Genomic DNA, 24071 nt, shown 5'->3' on the forward strand with positions numbered 1-24071 from the left:
AACTTAAACTTTTAATTGGTTTGTCCAGTTGAGAAGTCTTCTTCAAAGAATAGCTACAGGGTTTTTTAAATTTCTATATCAACATCAACCTTATTTCTCACTTCTCAGCTTTTGATCTAAAAAGTAAAAAAGAGACTCTCTTTGTCATCAGTGCCAGAATATTTGTGATTTATCCCTCCAGTCCTTGATATTTAGCAGTTTGATGGCCATGACCAGGTTGTGGCAGGCTCTTTTTACTTTGTGTTTATCAGATGGAGAAAAGTAATTTTCCTGAAGTTTGTTCCTCTACTCTGCAAAATACCTAAGCAAAGTCACCTAAATTGCCTTCAGGATCTGCCAGTTCCTCTCCATGTGTAGGAATTTAAAGAATTCCAGAGTGATTGCCTGCTTATGTGTTCATCTTTAGATATAAAAATCAGTGATATGAATCCTGCCATGAAGTGATTGATCAGCTTTTTCATCTTTCCAGTCTTTTTATTTCCACTTCCTTTCCTTTAGTGAATCAAAGCGTTTCAGAAATTCTTTTGATTTTAGGGAAATAAAGTATATTGATCAAAAGACTGCAGAAGTGCGGGAAAATAAATGTGATTCTACTACAAAATGTGGCAGAAACAAGTAAAATTGTCAGATTTTGGCCAAATTTCAGCAGGTTACTTTCACACATTTAGATTATTCAGCTGTTTGCTGAAGGGTCAGTGTGGTGAGAAAGATTCAGATTTAATATCTTTGCTTGTTCTGTTGCACTCAGGAGGATACTGCAATCAGTTGGAAAGATAATTTCCTTAAAAAAATTAAATAGTGGGTTGAATATGCCAATAGATTAATCATTTTCCCCATCAGATCTATCCCTGTGAAATATAAATTCTTCCCATAGTTTGTCAGCACCCCGGAGCAGCAGAGCTGATGAATTAACCTGCATGAGTACCTCAGACCATTTTAAGAACTTTGTGAAATTAGCAGGTATGTGGCAAAAGTGATAACTAAAGAATGAAACCACTTCCTTGCTTTCCCTGGTCTGAATCCCAAACAATATTTTATTTATTTATTTTTTTTTTAGAGAGGCTCTTCCCTTCTTCTTTGAACATTTATTTGAAACCTTTGCTATGTGCCAGTATTAAAAAAAAAGAGAAATATTCTGGAACATTTACACAATAAGACAGTCACCCATCCTGTCATTTTCCACATCCCCATTGTAATTATTTGAAATCCTTATGCTTGAAGATGAGTTTTTTCTCCCTCCCAACCCCAAATCTATTTTGGGAGTAGACTTGTAATTGTGTGTTTGTTAATGTGACTGTCTGTTGCCATCAACAAAGTGAGGTCACCAATTTTCTGTGGCAGCTTTGCCTCAGAGTTAAGGACTTTAAACCAGCCAGCACTTAAATGCACTATTTTTTTTCTTTTATATTTTATTACTGTCTTTTATATTTTATTATATTTATATTTTTCTTTTCTTTTGTTCTGTTATCAAGCCAAGTGATACCTATCAGCATGAACTGACTCACACTGTGAGAGTCTGGGATTATTCCTACTATTACAGTTTGTATGGGACTTTTGTATTTAATATTTAATTAAAGACTTGTCAAGAATTTATCTGGAAGTAAATTGAGAGTAAATGTATGTGAAGCATTTGAAAGACATTTATTTCACTTAGTGTTTGCTAAGGAAAAGTTCATCTGATTGCAGGTTACATTATATTGGAGATTCCAGCGCTCAAAATAGCTATATTTTGGATTTGCATTCATGCAGTTTTAAAACTTTATTGAGTCCATGCAGATCACTGAAGTGAATTTTATCCATGAACCATCAGTGCTAAGGCTTATAATGACATTAAACTTTTTTCTATCATGTCTTAAACTTTTAGATTATTTTTTGTTGTTTTTTTTTCATTTTTTTTTTTTTTAATGTCCCAGAATGGATTGATTTCTAGGCAGATTTCTAATAACTGTCTGGAAGTCAGCAAATTGTGTCAGTAGGGCTGTGACAATTCAGAGCAGTCAAAGGTTTGGCTCACGACATCTGTCCACCTTCAGTATTTAACAACCTTTATAAACACATTATTTATAACTTGGAACAAACAGTTACAACCAGGCTGAAGAGAAACACGGATTCAACAGGAGGATGGAGAGAAAATGAGTTTTTAATATATGAAGATATTTTTGGAAGGACTTTCAGGCATTCCTACCTTAAACCCGGCAGCATTAAAAACCCATGGAAATATAGGTGTAATTCACACCAGCTGTATTTTGGTGATTTATGTCATGAGGAGATTTCTCCAGTTGCTATAAATTTTTGCTCTGAAGCCACCTTGCACATCTTTTGGTTTCACCTCATAATGATGTTCGTTTTGTGTGATAATAATGTGAGAAAAAAGTGTTTGCTTCCATGAGTGCTGAAAGGACAGTTAAGCTTCAGGATAAGGGCTCACAATTGCTCTTTTTTTTTTTGGGAAAAAAGACTTTATTAGAAATATTTTTAAAAGAACAATACAAAGTGAATAAACCACGTGGAACTGAGTTTTGCCATGTTATTTAAGTTCTTTGAGCATATTAAAACACATCCACATTCTCAAAATATTTTAGAATCCAAACTCTGTCTTCCTTGATTTCATGCATAAAGCACATCATACACATTACAGCTAAAACTGAAGGTCAAGCTGGGTGATCTTACAAGTCACCTGAAATTTAGTAAAGTCTTGTTGTCAACTTTTTGATTCGTTTCAGCACAGGGTATGATTTCTTCTGAAAACTGCACATGGAGCACATGCTTGATTTAAAATCTTTATTCAGGAGATTTTAAAAATCAGTATCTTGCTTTCTGCCTGACCATTTTTTTCAAAAAAAGACTTTATTATATTACCAGGAGGGGCAAACCCCAGTGTTCCACTCTAGCAGCCAACATTCTATTCTCCTACCCCACTCTCCAGCTGGGATTATGAACTATCACAACACTGGAAAATGGTGGTAATACAGCACAAGAAAGGAATATTTACCATTAACACTGTTGCTTTTTACTATCTGTTTGCTGATCTGTGATTCTGTTACAACAGCACATGGAGTGTTGGGCTGTAAATTAAAAAGGGATTCACAGAGTCAAGCAGTAAATCATTGTCTGTTGATCATTGGGTTGCTTAAAAGACTTCTGGCTTCAAAGTGATTTTTTTTCTTTCTTTCTGTTCTAAAGTGATTTAAAAATTATAAATGGGAAATTCCAAGCTGTGATATAAATGGAAAAATTCCATATTAGTGATAATGATTTATAGATGATGTCTGCATTGACATCTGATAGCCAGGGCAGCAGAATGAATGAACACTTCCGATTTTCCCCATCACCAGTGAACGTCTCCGCATTCGCTCCAATTTCTCCCAGCAGAAACCAATCACAGAGCTGTGACTGTCTGATGTTTTCACAATGCACAGAGCACACCTGAAACGCAGCAAACACACCTGCAGGGAGGCTGGGGGGCCTTTGGAATAAGCGGGAGTAAGAACCCTGAGCGCGTTGAGCGGAGGTGTAAATCCCTGACGTCGGTTTCCTCACTGGTGGGGCTGATTGCAAAGGCAGATGTTGTCCTCCTCCTGGAGGAGCTGAGATCCACCTCCAGACTCCCAGATTGTTTGTGCCTACAGATGGAATTAGAGCTTCCTGCCATTGTGTGTGGCGTATGTCCCCTCGTCCCCGACTGACGCATGTTGGACACTCTGCCCGCGACGCTGGCGAGATGAGGCCGTTGCTAAAACTGAGAAATGGCCAAAATCCAAAGATTTTTATCACCCCGTCCATGCCTTGCGGTGGTGCACGAGGGAGTTTTCCATGTCACGGGCACACTTTCCCCGGCCTTGCCTTTGATTTCACACGGGCAAGAGACGTCAGTGGCACTTTGTTATGTCTGCAACTGACTTGTAAATTGTCTTTAGAATAAGGGTTTTTAAAAGGGATGAGATATGCTGTTTGCGAAAGGGATAAAATGCATTTTTCAAAATGGGAATTGTGATTCTGGGGCTATTACTTTTTTCTTAATAATTTTAAATACTTTTAGGGCTGTAAACCTCAAAATTATATATTACATTCTGATTTTGCCATCCAAAAAAATCCTGTGAGAAAATAATTATCTAAAGTTTGGGAATTGTGATTCCACAACTATGAGTTTTTCCAAATTATTTTAAATACTTTTAGGGCTGTAAATCTCAAAATTATATAGTGGATTCTGATTTTCCTTCCAAAGGAATCCTGTGAGAAAATAATTATCTAAAGTTTGGGAACTGTGATTCTATGACTATGACTTATTTTGAAGTCTTTTAAATATTTTCAGGGCTGTAAACCTCAAAATTATATGTTACATTGTGATTTTTCTGACATTCAAAGAAAACCTATGAAAATATAATTAAAGTTTGGGATGAAGACAGGAAACATCCTGGCTTTTTGCTTAATAAATAAATTTTAATGGAGCATGTGTAGCAGTGTTATGGAGAAATTTCCAGCTAGCTTTAACCTGACCACATCAATTCAACTCTTACTTTGTCAGAAACGAGTTATTTTCATTTTAAAACAAAATTAATTGTGCCAGTTGCTAGAAAGCATGGATATTTTTATACATAGATTTGCCAAGTCAAAGGAGAATGAGGAGCCTGGATATGTGTAGAATAACTAAGTTTTAATTGATCATTATTCAGGCATTGTCTCTACCTCAGTAGAAATATCAAAATCAGGATGGAGTCAAAACAATTGAGATCAGCGTATTTTATACTGAAGGAAAACAGCTTTTTTATGACCCATAGAATTAATCAGTGGGTTTCACTGCCCGGCTCTCCCAGAACATAGCACATTGCTTTTCCTCAGACCTAGATTAAACATTTATTCATGTGTAAAATAATGTTTGCAATTCCATTATATCTGCAGGATGAAAAACGATCGCAGTTAAAACCTTTGTGGTTTAGGCCACCAACCAATCACTAATTCAGTAATTCCAGGAGTTTTGGGAGAGTGAACTTAGTTTGGGGACACATTACTCCATAATTATGGGCAGTTCAGTTTCAGACTTTTCTCTTTTGGTGTCACAACATATGATTAGGGGCCACACCATTACAAATGAGGACACCTACAAGGGTTTTGGTTGGGTTTTTTTTCTCCCTTCTTCTTTTCGTGGGTAGCGTAGTGTATAGATTGTATGGATATATAACAAGTATTCATGACAGGCATAACAAGTAGCAGATCTGATCTGAGTACTGGAATGTGTTGCCCAGGTACATTGTGGAGTCTGTCTCCTTAGAGAGATTCAGAAACCATCCAGATGTGGTCCTGGGACACTGGCTTTAGGTACCAGAGGTGGGGTGGACAAAGGGATCTCCAGAGGTCCCTCCCAGCCTCATTCATTCTGTGATTCTGTCACACAAATAATGCAGAAATCTCTAATTTCTAAATTTCTAGCTAGTGGTGACAGTGACTTCGTTTCTCTTCTTCAGCAGTTTCCTTCAAGCCTAGCTCTACCAAACTTCTGCTTCCCACAGTTTAGTTGAGATACTAATTTTTTTTTTTTTTTTTGCCATGTAAACAATCACCTTGAAAGGACTCAGAAAATACGGGGCTGTATTTATGACTGGGAAACAGTTTGGTTTTGTTTTTCAGTAAGATTTAGAGATGCTAGGCCTAATGAAAAGAAGCGATTGTAGTTAAATTTAATTGGTTTTAAATTTGTGTTTTCAGGGTGCGCAATGACTTCGATGTGCTCACAAACCGCCTGATTGGCAGCCACGGCTACTGTACCCAGGTGAGTTCAAAGTGCAGTTTTGGGGGTGTCCTGTGCCTCTGCTGTGAGCTGACCTCTGGGAAGGGATGTCATTGCTTATTTTTAAGTCACAGAGTCATGGAAGCACAGAATGGTTTGGGTTGGAAGGGACCTTAAAGTTCATCTTGTTCCAACCCTTCCAACCTTCCACTGTCCCAACTTGCTGCAAGCCCCATCCAGCCTGTTCTTGAACATCTTCAGGCATGGGGAGTCCACATCCTCTCAGGGCAGCCTGTGCCAGGGCCTCACCACCCTCACAGTGAAGAATTTCTTCCTAATACCAGCTAAACCTACACTCCTTCAGCTGAAGGCCATTCCCCTTGTCCCATTGCTCCGTGCCCTTGTGAGAAGTCCCTCTCCTGCTCTTTTGCAGCCCCTTTAGTTGTGGGAAAGCTGCTGTAAAATCTCCACCATTTTTCTTTTGTTTTTTTTCCTTATCCCCCTAACGTCAAGCACTTTCATCCTTTATTCTTTTTCCCTCGTGTTTTGGCACATTCTTGTCTTTCCTTTCCAAGGTTCTGCTTTCCAGGCTGGTTTTCTGCCCTGCACATGCCTGTACCTGTGTCTCATCTGCCTCTTTGGGACTTCTTGGTTGATTTCAGTGCTGAGATATCGCTGTGTTCCCTCCCTGCCCTCTCAGAAAGGTGCCTGAGGTTCCATGTCTGATCCTACAGTTCCTCAGTGAATCCAGGATTCTATCTATTGCCCTTCAGGCTGCCAAGGACAAGTTTCTTGTTCCTCTCTTGTTGCCAGAGGACTTTTGCACTGTGGCCACACAATGGTTCCTCAAGAACGTGGTATAACATCAGTGATGGTGAATAAGAAGTGCAAAAAAATCAGTAAAAACCTATAAATTCTGAGGAATCCTTCAGGAGAAACACAGAGCTCTAATTGTGTGCAGTGTTTTTAAATCCAGTTCCAAACTGGCCATACCAGAGTTATTCATGCCTTTTGGGAATGGTAGTTTGCAGTATTTTTTCTGGAAACTTTCTCTTTGTTATTTCCCCTCCTGTTTCTCGCCATATGTTATTTATTAGTAGTGAGCTGGTTCACTGCTGCAGCACAGTCTGCTGTTAGCTCTGCTTTCGTGCACCCCAGCTGGCCCTGGTGGGGAGTTAGCTGAGAAAAATATCCCATAGCTCTGTTCTTGAACTTCAGGCACACTCATATGTGCAAATGCCACCCATCCTCTCACAGGTATTTAGCCTCTGGCACACCCCTGCTTCAATTGGAGAGGAAATAATCAGCAATCATTGCTAGAAAATACCAGTATCTTAGTGATCTGGGTCCATATGAGGAAATGTCTTACTGAAGGAGACTTCAGGCAGAAATAATCAGTGAGAATCACAATTTGACACATCTTGTTCAACATACAAAATACACCACTAAGCAAAAATGTGAATGTGGTACTGTAGAGGCTTTGAGTTTATATCGATCATGTTGTGCTTTTCGTTGTGGAGAAGAGGGGACCCCAAAACAACAAACCCCAAAAACAACACCCATAGGAGATGTTTGAGAGTTGGGTGTGAGGGTAAATAAATTATCAGCAGTTTGCCTCCAGAAGGATGAAAATGGAGAACTCCTCTAATATTTGTACTTCAGCAAAGCTTTCAGTACTGTCTCTCACAGCATCCTTTTAGACAAAACGTCCAACCCACAGCTGGAAAAGGGGTTTTTCCCCCAGAGGCTCCTGGGCAATGCCCAAGCTCCCCAGGAAATGGGCACAGCCACAAGGCTGCCGGAGCTCCAGGAGGATTTAGACAGCGCTCTCAGGGATGCACAGGGTGGGATTGTTGGGGTGTTTGTGCAGGGCCAGGAGCTGGACTGGGTGATCCTTTTGGGTCCCTTCCAACACAGGATATTCTATAATTTTGTAATTTCCTCATTGTACTTTGGGAGACTTTGACCAAAATATCTGGAATCCTTTTATATACAGTTTTAATCTTAACTATGAACCTAAAGCCACTACATAAATTAGGGATCATGTGCATGTTTAACTTTATCAATCCTAAATCTGTCTTGTCCTGATTAACTACTGTTTGAGTTTTGTTTTCCTTTATTTTAAACATGTCCCAAACAGGAATTGGTGAACTTGCTTTTGACTGGCAAAGCTGTGTCCAATGTTTTCAACAATGTGATAGAGCTGGACTCTGGGAATGGCAACATCACCATTTTGAAAGGCATCACCAGTCGCAGTGATATTGGTTTACTGTCCCTGTTTGAGCACTATGATGTCTGTCAGGTAGGTTTTCCATTCTCCTGGTTTAATTAGCAATAAGAAAATTACTTTTAAAGTCAGCTTGGAGTAAGTAAAGCAGCAAAGAAATTACTGGCTTGGTTCAGTTTATTTTTTCTGTGCTGTAGTGGTGGTTCTGTTACCAGTAAAAATAAAAATTACAGACAATTAAAATGGCTGTTAATGCAACGGGATTGCTCTCTTTAATTGCTTTTGATAGTCATAATTTAATCATAGTCATCATGAAAATGAAAAGATAGATGAAAACTTTCAAAGGAGTGACAGGTATTAATTTACCTCAGGAAAAACCTGTGTAAGGATTTCACTTAGTTCTCCATCAACAGGAGGTGGAGGAGGCCAGGATGGACTTTTTGCCTAAAGACATGTTCTGCCCTAAGCAGCCCATCTTGTGTTTGATGCAGGAATACTGTTTGAAATTCTTTTGCTTTTGTTAGATGTTTGTAGGAGTCCCACCTGCATTTGCAGTAGCAGCACCTCTATAAAAGTTTAAAAGTGATTACCAAAGGATTTGTTTGTACTGATCTGGTCTAAATGTGTGACTGAAAACAAAACTTGATTTTAACTCTTTCCTCTATGGCTGAAGTCAGCTGCTCCTGCTGACTTATTCTCCTGCTACCGGCAAATTACAATTTTTGTTGTTTTTAATTAGCACAATAATTTACATTATTCACAGGATTACAAAAGGCTTGAATTCAGTCAAGACAGCTTATCAGTGTGCCCAAATCAGATTAATTCAGAACAGAGCGGACTAAAAATAAATAAGCTTCTGTGTCTAGTTCACACTTTTTTTTCTTTTCTATAAACAGTGTGACATTTAAACCCTCAAAAAATGGTTATGCGCCACTCCAGCATTTTTTTTTTCCATTCTCCAGTGAGGAAAATGACTTGGGAGTAGCGAAATGGTAAATGAGGTCAGGGCAGGTAAGAGCTATTTCTTACCCACCTGCCCTCTAAAAATAAGTTACCCAGAGATTCAGACACCATTTTCCACTTATTCTGCAAATTATATGGTAGAGGGGATCTGTTTCCACTGTTGGGCTCTTGCATGGGAGCTGGACTCACGAGCAGGGATCTGTTTTTCCAAGCCAGTGACTTAATCAGTTACAGAAACTCCAGTAGACGTAGTTTCCTTTTTTTTTTTTTAATTAAGAGTCTACACCAGTTGGGCATCTGCTGCAAGTTGTCCTGGTTTTTATTAAGAACATCTGGGTGTTCTCTGCATTTCAGTTCAGAGGCAATGTCTGCTTAGGACTGGCACAAAAGTCAGATTCTGGTGGATTTTGGCCCCAAACTGGGGAGTCTCCACTGTGGCTTCAGCGTGAGGGGCCAGATTCTGCTTCCTGTTATAAAACTTAGAGCAGTTGAGGAAAAATAAAATGTCAGTGGCAGTTTGCAGAGGTGGAACTGAGAATAGAGTTTGTCTTTCAAAGTGACTCTTTTATTCCTCTCAGCATCCAATTACAGTGTGGCTCTGAGCCTGGTAACTGAACCCAGCCATGGAAAAGGACTGTCATTTTTGGTTGGGTTTATTTTTTGTTTCCAGGAGTAAGAAAATCCTGAGCGTGCTATATGGTGAATCATGGACACTGGAGTCAGAAAACTCCCTTTAGGTCACATCCAGCCAATCTCTGAGGGGATAACTCAGGATATTTTTGTGTCCTGTTATATAGCAGGGTTTCTTTTAAAAATCTGTATCCATGAAGTTTCTGCCTTTTTGTTCAGATGGCCATTTTTTCATTGATTTCAGTGCAAATAACTGTGATCTTACAGTTTTTATCATCCATTTTTTCTCTACTCTAAAACATGAATAAATCCAAATAGAGATTTGCAGGTCCTTGTGTATTCAGAGATTTTAATATCTACCACACAGAGCCTGTGTTTGGAAATACTATTAATAAGTCAGACTCTTCATTTACTTAGTTTCCTCTAATTATAATTTTACTCATAATCCAACCTGCCCCCTAAACAATTCATCCCCATCCGCTGGGCATTTGCAGCTGATGTAACAGTGCCTCCCTTTTTTATCAGCACATCCTGTCCAAAGCTTGTTTTTATTTCCCTGCTCTAGGCTTGTTCCAACTTAACCAACACATTTAGGACAGGATATTCAAGACTCCAGGCTAGATGCAGTGAATCCACCTGGAGGAAGACTTCTCTACCATTTAATCTCATTTTTTCTATTATGTGGAGCTTTTGTGTGTAATCCACAATTCCCTTGGCATGGCTTCTGAGTTGTAGATATCGTGGGGGCACGGGAATTAATCCTCAAACTCCGGCAGTGGCAGGTCCAAAGAAAATGATCCATCCCCTTTTCCTCCAGTGATTGCCTGGAGAATCCCTCTGTTCCATTCTTCTCCTCCAGTGGATCCTGTGTTATCTTTGCTGATGAGAAAAACGTGTGCCCCAAGTGATTTGTCTGGAGTTGTTAATGTTCAATCATCACTCTCAGCCCTGACGTATCACCAAACTCCGTGGAGCTTTTTTGCTGTGTAATTACTTGCTGCAAATCGTTTCCCAATGACAGATGGATCCATTCCATCTGTTTCATGTGCAAACGTTTAGTTTCACAGTGAGATTCCCGATTTTAATGGGGGAAAGAAGCTAAAATTCCGATTCTGCTACTTTTCAGTAGGCAGCTTACACATCTTTGGGTTTCTTTTCTTTGTGCTAAGCCCCTATTTAAGCAATATCAATTCCATGTGATCTTACACATTTAACTTAGGAGCCCAAATTGAGATTTTAGGTTTCCTGGGATTTATTTAGAGCACGTCAAGCAACAGGAACGTTTGCACATGAAATTGCTGGGGGTTTCCTCTGTCTGCTGAGCTGCAGGATCCAGCAGTTCAGTCTCAGGGAAGCTGAGTGGTTTCTCTCAGCAGGGGCAAAACCTCGGAGAAGGGGATGAGGCACAGGAGTGGGAGGACCAATTTTAGCACTCCTGGGTGAGGAAAATCCCTGTATTTGGGTCAGAGCCTTTGGCCTAAATGCCACATTAAAATTGCAGGTGAAAAGACTTAGAATGATGAAATTCTTCCTTTCAAAATGTCTTGAGGCCTTAAAAGTAGAAAGAGATGGAAACAGAGGCTCCTCATGTTTATGCCAGGTCACTAAATAACAGTGAAAAAGGAGAAAATAATCTGCATTCTCAGATTATTAAATAAATTCAACAGATTATTATCCTTATTATCATTCATAACTTGCTAATTCTTTAATAATGTAAATAACCAATTAACGAACACCACAGTGCTAATTAACATGAATAATGATAATAATAACAATAATATAGAGTATTTACATGCCATTTCCGATTAGCAGATCTGTGCTTTGCAACAGTGGTAAATGTTATTTCCACATTACACAGAGGGGTAATAGTTGAATAAAAGTCAAAGTGCTTATCCCAGTAAGATCCTGGTTGAACTGGGATGAGTACAGGTCTGAATCTCTCATTTTAAAGGCAGTGTGGTGCTGGCTGATTAATCTCACCATCCTTCTGAAATGTTTTTTGAAACCGCTTTAGGTATGTGCTGTTAGAAATGGAAATATTCAAAGTTATTTTGTCTCTTTCGAGCCTTATCTCTGATTCGTCTTTGTTTTCACCAGTTCTCTCCTGTTTTAAGCTGCCTTGTCAGCTAAATCTGCTGCTGTCTGACCTCCCAAATTCCCCCTATGCTGATTCCTGACTGTCCCAGCCCCTGCCTGAGCCGCCAGCCCTTCAAGGGACCTGGTGCTTTTTAGTTTTTGCTTCTCTGAAAACCGACAGGGCATTGACAAAGAAGCTACTCACATTTTCCCCATTTCTTTTCAAAAAGGCAGAGTAAAGCAACAGAAGCAAACAGAATTTATTCATTAAAATTCCACAGATGGGAAATATTAGTTTTGGTCCTGTTTTGAAGAAATCACTCTGTGCTATGACAAGATGAAATTCAGCACACATGCTCTTGTCTCCTGGCACCTCACCTGCGTTTCTGCCCTGTGGGGTGTCCCTCCTATAACCTTCTTCCTAGGGAAATGTGTTCCCTGAACAATCTCTTTTCCCCATCAGGTGGGCTGGATTCAAGGCAGGCCATTGAGTGGGGCTGTGGAGGGGAAGGTTTAGAAAGAGATTTTTAACCTCCTCGTTGGAGAAACCAACCACAAAAACACGCAAGTGCAAAATGGAAACAGATGGTTGGCTTCAATTTTCCATTTATTTTTCGGGAATAGGGGTAAGTGTTGTGCCCTGCAGATGCAGCAAAGGAAGCTGCTGTTTATGTAAGACTTCAGTGAGCATCACTGTGGGCAAAAACATGGAGTACATTCAAATTTGACTGAAACAAGGCTGACAGAGCATCGGCCTTTGGGAAAGTCTGTTCTTCATTCCTTGTTTTGACACCTCCCTTTCTAGCCTGGAACTGAAATTTTCTTTAATTAAGTCCAATTGTCCTCTGAGTTATGGCCAGTTATTTTCCCAAAGGCCAGTCTCTGTTGCTGGGGTATTGGCATTGCTTCCTTGTCAACATCCTTCCAGATGAAATAGAATCACAGAGTTTTTATTTAAGACATTAAGGATAACAAAGCCCACATGTTTGGAAGGGCTCTAAGTGCTTTGCAAACAGGTAAAGCAAAAAATGATAAGTCAGGTATTTTCCATGTGTCTCTCTAGATTGTAAACACCTGCATTTGGATCTGGATTTATCCCATCTCACTTTAGGTGCTTTTTAGGCTGAAAATGCTTCAGGTAAGGGTTCAGCTGACTCCCAGCAACACTGATGAATGGGAGGGTCTAAAATTCTGACAATGCCCATCTCTTGCTTATTTGATTTTACAGCCAAAGCCAGAGGGCTAACCTCCATTAGAGAGCCTAGAAATGAATACAGAAGTGTTTTGTGGACTGAGTCCTGCCCTGTCCCAGTGATGTAACTCCCTGAAGTGGGCTATAAACTTTGTGTGTAGTGAGGAAATGGCAAAATGCTGAAATCTGAGTGAGGGTCTGAATCTCCCTCAAAATTTCTTCAGTTTTTGGGACGTTCCAGAACAGCAGTTGAGCGGGACAGGGATAAAGGAAAGATCTTGAGGCTGCCTGGCACCCTGAGGTCTGTTTTCCTTTTACACCATGGCAGTGTAAGGGAACTTTAATCAGAAGCCAGTGCTTTCTAGGAGTCTCTTCTTTCATTTGGGAGTCCTAGGATTTAACGCACATTTCTTTCTATTATTCTTCAGTCATGTCCATTTTTTCCCCCCCAGTTCATTATCAGAAAGGTTTCCTTTTCTACAAAAAAACCAACAAAAACCAACCAAACAAAAAACAACAGCAACAAAAAAAAAACAAACAAAACAAAAAAACCCCCACAAAACCCCAAAACCAAACCAAAAAAACCCCAAACAAAACAAACCCCAAAAAACCCCCACACCAAACAAAAAAGGATCCAAAGTTTCAGGGAAATTACCTAAGGCTCTAGTGTAGCAGTAACTTTTGCTGGTTTTTTATAAATACATATCTAAAACCTCTTCAATTTCTGTCTTACCTGACATAGTGTATACTCTGAATGTCAGGTCTTGTAAGCATTAATTTTATTTTTCTCAACCTGATTGAAATCAAGTATTTTGCAATGGCCATAACTTTACCCTCACATTGTCCCTTAATTACCCATAAATACAGCAGTGATGGGGCTGACCTGGTGTTTCAGTGGGGTCACTGCTCCCCCAAGGGCTGCTGAGAAGTTGTGTCTGATTTTACACCACTGACACTTCACTCTTAACACCCCTGAAACATTGTTCAATATTCATTCAGAAAAGGTCACTGCAGCTGTGGGGAATAAAACACTGACAGAACAATGGACTGTTGCCTGTAACTCTGACAGCTTTGTGTAATTATCCTTTTGCCTGTCAATCCTGCTGGATTAGGTACTACCAGAAATTCCTCATTTTGACAGAACCCAGCCCTTTGTGGAACCGTTACACACTGTGATTGCTTCTCAAATAAACACCTCTAGCAGCTGTATTCAGGGAAAGAAACATAAAGCAAGGAAAGATTGATTTTAACTGGAAAAATGAATAGTAAAGTCTGTCTTGGTTTAGGAAGACAGGTATTTGCTAGGTAAAATTACAATTAGAGGCTCTTTGGCAAAGATTTGGGAAATAGGAATAGCAGTTCTTTACTAGTATGTAATACAAAGCAAACAAACACAAAAAAAAAAAACAAACTCCCCCCCCACCAAACAACTACAGCATTAATGACAAACGACAACAGTACCAAGAACTTTGAGGGCTTTGTTTCACAAAACCCAGGGCAGTTTGGTTTCAGTGTCCCTGCAGGATCCTCAGAGCACCAAGCTGGAACAGTGGAAAAGTCTCGGGCTGGTAGCTGGGATGGCAGGGTGTCCCGGCAGGCAGGGGCAGGATGTCCCGGCAGCGCAGGGGGTGCAGGGTCACGCTGCAGCAAGAGGAGCAGCGCCGAAGAAGCTTGAAGGCGAGGCAGAAAGCGCCCAGCTTCTCTTCGGCGTGCTTTGCGGCGGCTGAGATCTTCGAGGAGCGGCCGACACGCGTCTTCCGAACGCCGGAAGCAGAAAAGCACGCAGCTGCTTCAAGCTGTGTCTTTTACCTGCGTTATCTTTCTCTTTTACCTTTTGTTCATCTCTTTGTTTCAGCCAAGCACTTTCAAGTATCCAACACTTGGTCTTTTTGGCAACCCGTGGGGAAAAAATTCCCTAGAGAAAGAAGGAACAAACTTAACCTCCAACAAAGTCCTACAAGCAAGGAGGTGAAATTATGTTAAGTGATAAAACACCTGGAGAAAAATGCCGTCAGATTGGCCATATCCAGTTACCCTGCTTGGTTTTGATATCACGCACTCTTGCTTGTTTCTTTTGGGATACAGATTCCAAGAGATGGCCTTGTTCAAGGGACAAATCAGGGCTGAATGGTCAGGTACCGTCCTCTCACTCTGGCAGATCTGTTGGAATGATTTTCCAGCAATAAGTATTTATCTTATTTTAGGTTGAATTATTATTGTTGAATAATTATTATTGAATAATAATTTATCAATAATTATTATTGAATAATTATTTATCAGTTCCAGGTTGAATTTCAAAATTGTGTGAATACACACAGATACTAGATGGAGAATGAGCCCTTGGAAGGTTCTTGCTTTTGAAAAGCTGGTGTTTCACAAAGATCAGAACGGTGTCCTTGAAATTTATGAGCATTCTGGAGGGCTTTGTAAGGGAGAGGATCAGGGTTAGGGAAGTCTTCATAGGAATTGAAAACATGAAGCACAAAAATACACCTCATTCATTCCCCCCTTACTTTCCATTTGCCTGAAAATGATGAATGAGCCTGCTGGAAAACCAGTACTTGAGTAGTGATGAAAACACAGCCATTGAGCTCTTACCAAAAATAATATTTCATAAAAAGGTTGCAAGTCACATATCCCAGATTTTCCTTTGGAATTCAGCCCTACAGATGTAGGGAAGACACTGGAAATGAGGGATCTCTGTCAGGTTCTTGTTGGATGACACAGACACTCGGCTGAGTTTGAGGGGTTTCCTGAGGAGTCAGAGCACTGGGTGTTCATGCCTCTTCTTCCCTGTCCTGTTTCCAGGTTTCATTCCAGCTTTTATCCAGTATTACTGCCACCAACCAGGCTGGTCAGGCAGCTGAGGAAGCACTCAGGCCTCACCAGTTAAATGAGGTCATAATTCTGTGTATGGGGAAGGGTCTGGAGAGTCAGTGCTGTGAGGAGCTGCTGGGGGAGCTGGGGGTGTTCAACCTGGAGCAAAGGAGGCTCAGGGATGACCTTCCTGCCCTCTCCAGAACTCCCTGACTGGAGGGGGTAGTGAGGTGAGGGTTGGCCTCTTCTCCCATGCAACAAGTGACAGGACAAGAGGAAACTGCCTCAAGCTGCACCAGGGGAGGCTCAGGCAGGATATCAGCAGGAATTTCTTCACTGGAAAAGTGGTCAAGTGTTGGAATGGGTTGCCCAGGGAAGTGATGGAGTCCTCACTCCTGGGAGTATTGAAGAAACCACTGGATGTGGCCCTCAGTGCTCTGGTCTGGTTGTGATGTTCAGTCAGGTGGTCCTGGAGGTATTTTCCAGCCTAAATGACTCAGTGATTCTGCTCCACACGACAGCTGATGCTTGAAGAGGCAGCCAGAGGAATCCCCACAGTGAGGAGATTGTCCTTACTTTGCCAGCAGCATGGGTCCATATTGTATTTTGTACAAAACATGTTTTGCATCAGGAAAGCTGAGTGGTTCCTCAGCAGGGACAAGACCTTGGAGAAGGGAATGAAGCACAGGAGTGGGCAGGACCAATTTTGGCACTCCTGGGTGAGAAAATCCCCGTGTCAAAGGCAGCAGCTAATCCTCAGCTGGTCAAATCGTTGCCACCAAAATGAAGACTTCTCCCTTCTTCTGGGAGAGGAGGATTTGAGCTGCAATATTTTTAGACTCTCTTCGTGGTCTCAAAGTTCATGCCCTCGCTGCTTTCTGCAAGAATTGTAATTGAAAAGTACACATTTTTGGAGAATGTCCCTACAGCCCTCAATCATCTGAACAGTTTGTCCCGGCTTCAAGGGGATGGTTCACGTGAGAGCTGGAGTGGATGTGGCTTTGAAAGATCTGGATCTCTCTCATCTTTGTCTAATGTTGTTTAATGAAGCTGGGAAGTTGCTTTTGCAGACAAACGTAGGAAGAACACATTTTTAGGAGGAGACTGGCTGTTCTTTTTGGCTTTGGTTTATCTGCATATTAAAATATGCATGTTTGTGAGACTGAATCTTTTCATCTGTGTCCTTCTAATTTGCCATCTTTTGTTGAAACTGTGTATTTTCTTTTTTGATAACTCCTGGTACGAGTGTTATTGGAAGCTTGTAAAAAATTCTTTACTTCCAAGCCAAGAATTTACATGAAAAGCAAAACTGTTGTATAAAAGGCTGTTTTAAATAGATATTAGCAAAGTAATGAGTCAGGGAACAGTTACTTAATTAGCTGGAGACTTGTTATCTAACATCAGAAGAAATTCTCCTTGTGGAAGGCAGCTGAATTTGCACTCATAACACTTCAGATATAAATTCTAAATGTCCCTCAAGATGAAAACACAAACTCCTTATCACTTGGGGTGCTGGTTAGAGTTTTGATTTCAACAGAATTAATGTTGGCTTCTGCCTTTTGGCTTTTGCCATTTGCCCCTGTGCCCAGGGTGAAGAACTGGGGGCTGCACTGTAGAAGCTGCATCCAGAAATCTGTATCTGGAAATCATGTGTAAGAATTTTTCTGTTAAAATTTCCTCCGTTTCCTCAGTTTTTCAGCGAAAAAGTCCTGAAAGCAAAGTGACTGAAAGCAAAATGATTTCACTGAAAGCAAAATGCTTAATTTCAGATTTCAGTTTCCCTAAGCAATTTCTCAAAGGTACAAAACCCAACTGCAGTGCTGCTGGTATCCCCTCCCTCCATCCTGTATAGGTTATATCCCTTGAAAATTCTAGTTTAAAGCGTCTGTGAATGAATAGGAAAGTTTTTATGCACTTTCTTAGAGAATATTGAGGTTATTTATAAATATACTTTCAAAAGAAGGACAAAGGCTTAGAAAAGGCTTTTGTTAAAGTTTTATTTTCACATGAGCATATTGCATTTTTAAGAATAACCAACAAATGCTTCTGTAATTGCTTTCTTCTATAGCTGAAAATACATGTTTGGACTGTGAACTAGAAGTTGATAAAGTGAGGGGAATATATTACTTTCTTTACTCAACAAAAGATTTTGGGTTCAGTTGAGTTTCCCAGGCAGGGATATCTCAGGGCACTTGAGATCCTGTGGTTCTCTTACCTGGTTTCCAGTCACTGTTCAATGACAGCACAGCCTCCCACTGATCCCATGTTGTATTCCTGTGGTTTCACAGCTGTAGCAGAGAACATGCTTCCTTTTGGTTCAGCTCATGTGGGATGTGATTTTTTAGCTGTGAGGGCGCTACAGCTGTATTTCATTACCTGCCATAATTCAGGGCCTAATAATTGCATTTATGCTTCATGATTTACCAGAGCTTTACTGGTCTGCTTCATCAACAGTCTCTAATGAGCCTTCATTAGTTTTGTAGACTAGAATAAATAAATGATCTTAGAAATTTTATGTTTTCCACTGATGCCTTGGGAAGGCTGAGCTGAAACAGAGACTGGACAGAGCTAGAGAATAAAGTAGGTGTTTATTGAAGGGCCTCTAGGATACACCTTGGGCTGGACAGGAGTCTGACCAGGGCTACACCCAAGGTGGACTAAGAATGGTTACAAAATGGATGGCTGGTCACAAGATCTTACATTTTTATAAGTTTTGGTCTATTTGCATATTGGGGTTTAATTGTCCAATTACAGCTTCAGGTTGTGAGGTCCCATCCTTCTTGTTCCTCCCTTCAGTCCACCATTTGTGCTTTTGGGCCTGAAAGTTGTCCTTGGTCTTCGTCAGGAAAAGGATTTGTTTTGTCTCCCTGCTGTGTGCAGAGAGCTGAGTGCCACTGAATGTGAGGCTCAGAACTGTAACCCTGGGCAGCACAGAATCTGAAATACATGAAAGCCAGAACTTCAGGCATCACCACAAGGAATTGTTTCTTCCCCCAACCCCAGTGATGATCAGCTATTTTGTATTTTTCTTCTAGGTTGGTTGTTACTTGAAGACCCCCAAGTACCCAATTTGGCTGGTCTGCAGCGAAAGCCACTTCAGTGTGCTTTTCTGTTTGGAAAAGGATTTGCTCAGCGACTGGAAAACAGGACGGAGGTTTGATCTCTATTACTACGATGGCTTGGCCAACCAGGATGAGGAGATACGGCTGACAGTGGGTATGAGCAGCTCCCTCCCTCTGCATTTCACCTCTTGGGGGGGCAGAAAGGAGGATCCAATAATACAAACAGTGATGGTTGCAGGCAGTGAACGTTAGTTTGTGTGCTGTTGCCTGATTTCCATAATTAGTTTTGGTGATTAATTGTATTTCGCAAGGAGGTTTTGAGGATAAGCTCTTGAAAGGGGTAAATGTGAGCATGTGTCACTTCATATCCACTGGCAAGTCTTCCAGTGGCACTGGTTCCCAAGGAACAGGTTGTGATCTCTGGCTTTTTCATACTCCCATATAAATGTATAAAATACATTTCACACTCCCATTCTCCTTCACATCATCTCATGTTGTTTCTACAGGCAGAAAGCGCAGGTCTCCAGTTCCTCACCCTCAATGCCTGTAGGAAAATAAGCAGAGAGGGTGAGGAAACATGAAGTCCTTGCCTCCAAGGCAAGAAGATGCCAGTAATCTGCTAAAAAAGTTGAGTCTCTTACCTGCCTGGAAGCACAAGCCCTCAAAAGATCTTCCAACTTGTTAAACTCCTTCTTTCAGGAAACCATGCCAAATTACACAGCTGCTTTTACAGTAAATACTTCTTCAACTGGAAGGCATTTGGATGAGTATTCTGATCCTTAGCACCTACTTCAGTACATTCTCCACCACTAAATCCCAGTTTGCTAATAATATCCCCCTCACCTTTTGTTTTCTTTCCTTTGGTACATTTATACAGTCTTGTCTGTGGTTCTTTGATAACCAAATTCCTTCTCAATCTTAAGGAGCCACTCTACTGTAGTCGGCTCTTTAGAAACAAGTTGTCTCTATTCCTTACTTGCACCAACATCCAGGTTTTTGCAAAGGATGGGTGTTATGTGTTCTGCTTGAGTCTGTGTGGCAAAGTTGTTTCTGTGCTGGGAGTGCTGGGGGTTTGAGCATCTCACGAGATTTGGTAGTGAGTTCAATCAACTTTCTGCCTGTTACTTATCCTCTTATTTTAAAGGAAATCCCTGTCTTTCTATTGTAAAGGCTGCGTGATAAATTAGCTCCAAAAATGATCAGTTTTCACGGGACTGTGGTTGCCAGCTGGTTCCCACATCCCAGATAAAAGTGGCATGGATGATACAGCTCAGCACAGGACTAGACACACATTTTTTCTGTTGTGTTGTACCACAAAACATCTGGTCCAAAACAGGTATCCTGATGTGTCTTTCCATCACCAGGAATGTTTCCAAAATCAAGAGCTGCCAAGCCTTCTTAAGGTCTGGAAGAGAAATTGCCCAGAGCACATATAAATTTTTCCCTTTGCTGTCCAACCTGTCATGTCATTTCTTTGTGTTTCTCCTCAAAGCCAAAATGTGCATGGAGTTGTAGGTATCTCTTTGTTGTGGCCATAGCCCCTTCCAGGGGTGTGTCCCAGTAAATCCTTTGTTATCTGTGAAATTCTGCAAAGGGCAGTAAAAATGCAAATATTTTCATCATTCCACAAAAACGCTGGCCTGGTTGTGTCTGTGCAGTAATCCCTTGCTAGGTCTGGAGTAAACTGTAATTCCTTCACATCCAAAAGGGTAACACCGGCCAAACGTCTAAACCCAGCACACAGGAGCAGATGGAAATATCAGAATGCTAAATATTGCTGGTATTTCCCCTGTGGAAATCCCAGCAAGAGGTGATGTTTAGGCAGCATCACCTGGAGCTGCAGCATCAGGAGCTGGGTGCTGCCCCAGCCATATCTCCCTGCTGCTGGGTAGCAAAGCTGTTTGCTTTACTAGAGCAAGAAGTTGAATTCCTTGAAATGGGAATCTTGGTTATAATTAGGTAAAATTACCTTCAGGGTCACATTTCAGGAAATATTGAAGACATTGTGCTGGGCAAGAAAGGCAAAAAAGACAGAAGAGTAGAATTAGATTTTAGGAGTAGCAGCAATTGCTACTTTATATTAAGAATTTGCTCTGCTTCTCATACTTAACCATTTGCCAAAATGTAGACAAGAAACATAAAGTTCCTTCACAAAAGCAGGTCAATGACATCAACACACCATCATAAAGAGAGGAAAATAATAATAAATCTTTTCATTGGGGTAGAAATTTTGGAGAAGGCAGAGAAGAGCTGTAACAGTGCCGGCACTCAGTTTCTCACTAATTAAAGGGTAGAATATAAGTATTCCTTTTCTTTTACTCCTAGATACTTTATGATACTTTTCCTCCTGTTTCTTTGTATGGAAACACTCCATTAAAACCTCCTGACTGGAAGAATTCAAGTCTAGAAATGACAAAATTAATCGAAGTTGGCCATGAGTGGGAGAGGCAGCTACACCATGTGCCTGTCCTGCTACCAGGGCTGTGGTCAGGACAGTGACTTCAGTTGCACCAGGAGAGGTTTAGAGAAAAATTTCTTCACAGAAGGGGTTGTCAAGCTCTGGAACAGGTTGCCCAGGGAAGTGGTGGAGTCACCATTCCTGGAGGTGTTCAAAAACCCTGTCGTTGTGGCACTTGGGGACGTGGTTTAATAGTGAACATGGTGGTGGTGCTGGATTTATGGTTGGACTTGATGATCTTAGAGGTTTCAGTTTTTATTATTCTAAAATTCTTTGGTGCAAACTCTTCAACATTATGATAAAAAAGGCTCTTTTAAACTTAAAAGACTCCTGTTTGCCTCTAAGTTCCTGAGGATCTAGAGGAAAATCACCAGTACTTTATGTACTCTTAAATATTGCCCGTTTCCCTCCACTGCAGCCCTTGCAGTCATCCAGAGTTTTCTGCATGTGTTTGTACCCATCAGATCAGCACGCAAGGGAGAGCCAGGTCCTTGCTGTGACAGGAGAGAGCCAGGTGGATCTGAGACTGGCAGCTGTGAGTGGTCAGGACAATCCCCTCCTGTCCTGTCTACACCAGTCTCACCTGAGAAGACCCAAATCCTGCGCCCTGCCTTGGCATCGTGCACCGCTCACGGCCAAGCCATTGGCTGGGCAACAGACAGAAAAGAAGAAAGAAAGAAAAAAAACAAACCAAACCCTGCTCTGCTGCAGTTTAAATGTCTGACTCCAAAACAGGAAACAGCTGAGCAGACTGACATCCAAGCTGGTGGCAGGATGTTTTGTCCCTGGGAAGTTCAGCTCTACTTTCACTGTTGACAGATGCCGTGTCTGAGACAGTGACCTCTCTGTTTTCCCCGGAATGCTGCAATGGCCTCTCCATCCCCAAGGAATGCTCAGTGCCTGGGGAGGCTCCCTGACATCCCACACAGCATCATCTCCTCCTGTCTGTGCATTGTTTCCTGAGCAGTAAAGGGACAACCTTCTTTTCCAGGGTGGAATAGTCCTAACCCAGTTCAAACTGGACTTGGGGTTTCCTATTCAAGTGTGGCATCACCACTGTCCTTGGCGTTTGGGTAACAAAAGTCACTCAGTAATTACAACATCTATTGCAAAATAAAAGCCTCATGACAGCCCTGCAGCACATTATTTCATTTTCTGATCTGTGGTTTTCCTTGAAACCACCTCTGTATGAGCAATCTAACCTGGCTCAGGGACGGTGATCAGTGGTGGATGTGGCAGTGCTTGGACTCAAACCATCTTTTCTGTGGGGCTCTGAACGAAGAAAAGGTTCCCCAGCCACTAACAATGTCTGTTTTGTCTCTGCAGATACAACTCAGGTGTGCCCTGAAAATAAAGAAAATGACCTTACTCCTCCACTTGAGCACTGTATTAGGACAAAGTAAGTGAAATTACAGTTTTTCATACAGATACATTCAGTTGTTGATACAAGTAATATATGTGAAGCTGGAGTGTCAAAAAAAAAAAATTCAGCAAGTAAAACTGAAAAATTAATGCTTAATGGGCCAGTCTGTGATTATATGTTTTACACATTTACTTGCGTGCTATTTCAATTAACATTGAACTGTCCAAGGTGTTCATTCTTAGAGGAACCTTCAATCCATCACCAAAAACTGACTGAACCAAATTCAGTCTGAGAGCACAGCTTGGTTTCAATAGATCTAAATTTGGATTCCCAAAAGTGCTTGATTCCAGAGGTATAATGGGAAAAGGAAACAATTAATTCCATTTTCTGAAGAAAAAGAGGGAGACCTGGGTGTTATTTTCAACGCATGAAGCATCATTGAACACCCTCAGTTTTCTCCAACTGTCTGTGGACAGCACAGGGTTTGTCAGGACCACAAAACACCAAGTTTTGCGCAGTCATTCCTGACAGGTCTTTGCTCATTTTCACTCCTTACCTACAAGGCTAATTTCTATTGTATTGGGATTTTCATGGCCATTTTGAGGCCTGTATAAGCGATTCATCCAAATCGCACTGAAGTTAATGGGAACATTTTCAGCTTAGTGAGACGTGAAAAAAGCAAAATGGAGAAATTTAACTGGGCAGAAAATTCAGCTTTATATCAATTCCAGCAGGGCTTTGGAAGTTACTATCTGAATATCTCTGGAGCAAGAAGTGAAAGCCTCATTGTCAGAGACCATAACATTTGTTAAATCAGCAAGCCAGGCAGCTTCAGGTTTCTCTTGCAGTGTCCCTCCTGTCCTTGCTACAATTTGCTCTGCAAAAAAAACCCCAGCAGAAAATAAATAAAGAAGGAGAGTTGCTGCCAGTGTGTTGATCAGAAAATCACTGAAAAGTAGAAGAGGCATCCTGCAAGGTGACAGCAGTGACATCAGTCCAGCCTTCCTGCACACACAGATTTGATTGATTCTTCATTTCCAGTGGCACATAAGCATGACTGCAAAGTAAAATAAATAATGTACAACCTCAGAAAGCCCCACAAGGAGCATAATGCATGGAACTGCTTAAACTCTTAGAATATCTTCCATTCCTGGCATTGTGTCAGAGTTATACAGTGTTGGTAGTTCTGCTGTTTGTTTATTTTAAGTTCCCTGCTTTAATCTGCTGGAGAGGTAAATTACCAGCGAATTCCAGTGTCAGTGTATTTTGTTTGTAGCATTCTCAGCAGTGTCTGATTTACCCTGGGCAGTCTGGCTCCTTGTTTTCAGTGCTCTCCCTTTGCTTTGAGGGTATTTATTTAAGCGTGGCCTTGCTGCAAAAGGTTTCTCATGTTAAATTTTTCCTTTTTGTTTTAAGAACTTTTTCTTCCAACTACAGAACAGAATATAAGGAAAAGTAAGAACCAACCCAAGTAACCAAAATTTTAGCAGTTTAGGGGATAAAAAAAAAGATTATTTTTTTTTATCATGCAACCGTGGAAAACTCTCCTAAACTAATT

The 24071-nt window shown here is 40.9% G+C and overlaps 1 protein-coding gene across 2 annotated transcripts in view; it reads left to right on the top strand.

Moving 5' to 3' along the window:
- MINDY4 (MINDY lysine 48 deubiquitinase 4) overlaps nucleotides 1-24071 on the top strand; it is a 68455-nt gene that overhangs the window by 39767 nt on the left and 4617 nt on the right. For both annotated transcript variants that reach the window (XM_066201686.1, XM_066201695.1), the window contains exons 14-17: nucleotides 5704-5767; nucleotides 7866-8027; nucleotides 18666-18846; nucleotides 22477-22549. In XM_066201686.1, the coding sequence (XP_066057783.1) occupies nucleotides 5704-5767; nucleotides 7866-8027; nucleotides 18666-18846; nucleotides 22477-22549 (480 nt within the window). The remainder of the gene's footprint in view (nucleotides 1-5703; nucleotides 5768-7865; nucleotides 8028-18665; nucleotides 18847-22476; nucleotides 22550-24071) is intronic.

Source organism: Chamaea fasciata, unplaced genomic scaffold, assembly GCF_029207755.1.
Source record: "Chamaea fasciata isolate MVZ Bird 193981 ecotype frontalis unplaced genomic scaffold, bChaFas1.0.hap1 SCAF_1, whole genome shotgun sequence".
Classification (NCBI taxonomy): Eukaryota; Metazoa; Chordata; class Aves; order Passeriformes; family Sylviidae; genus Chamaea; species Chamaea fasciata.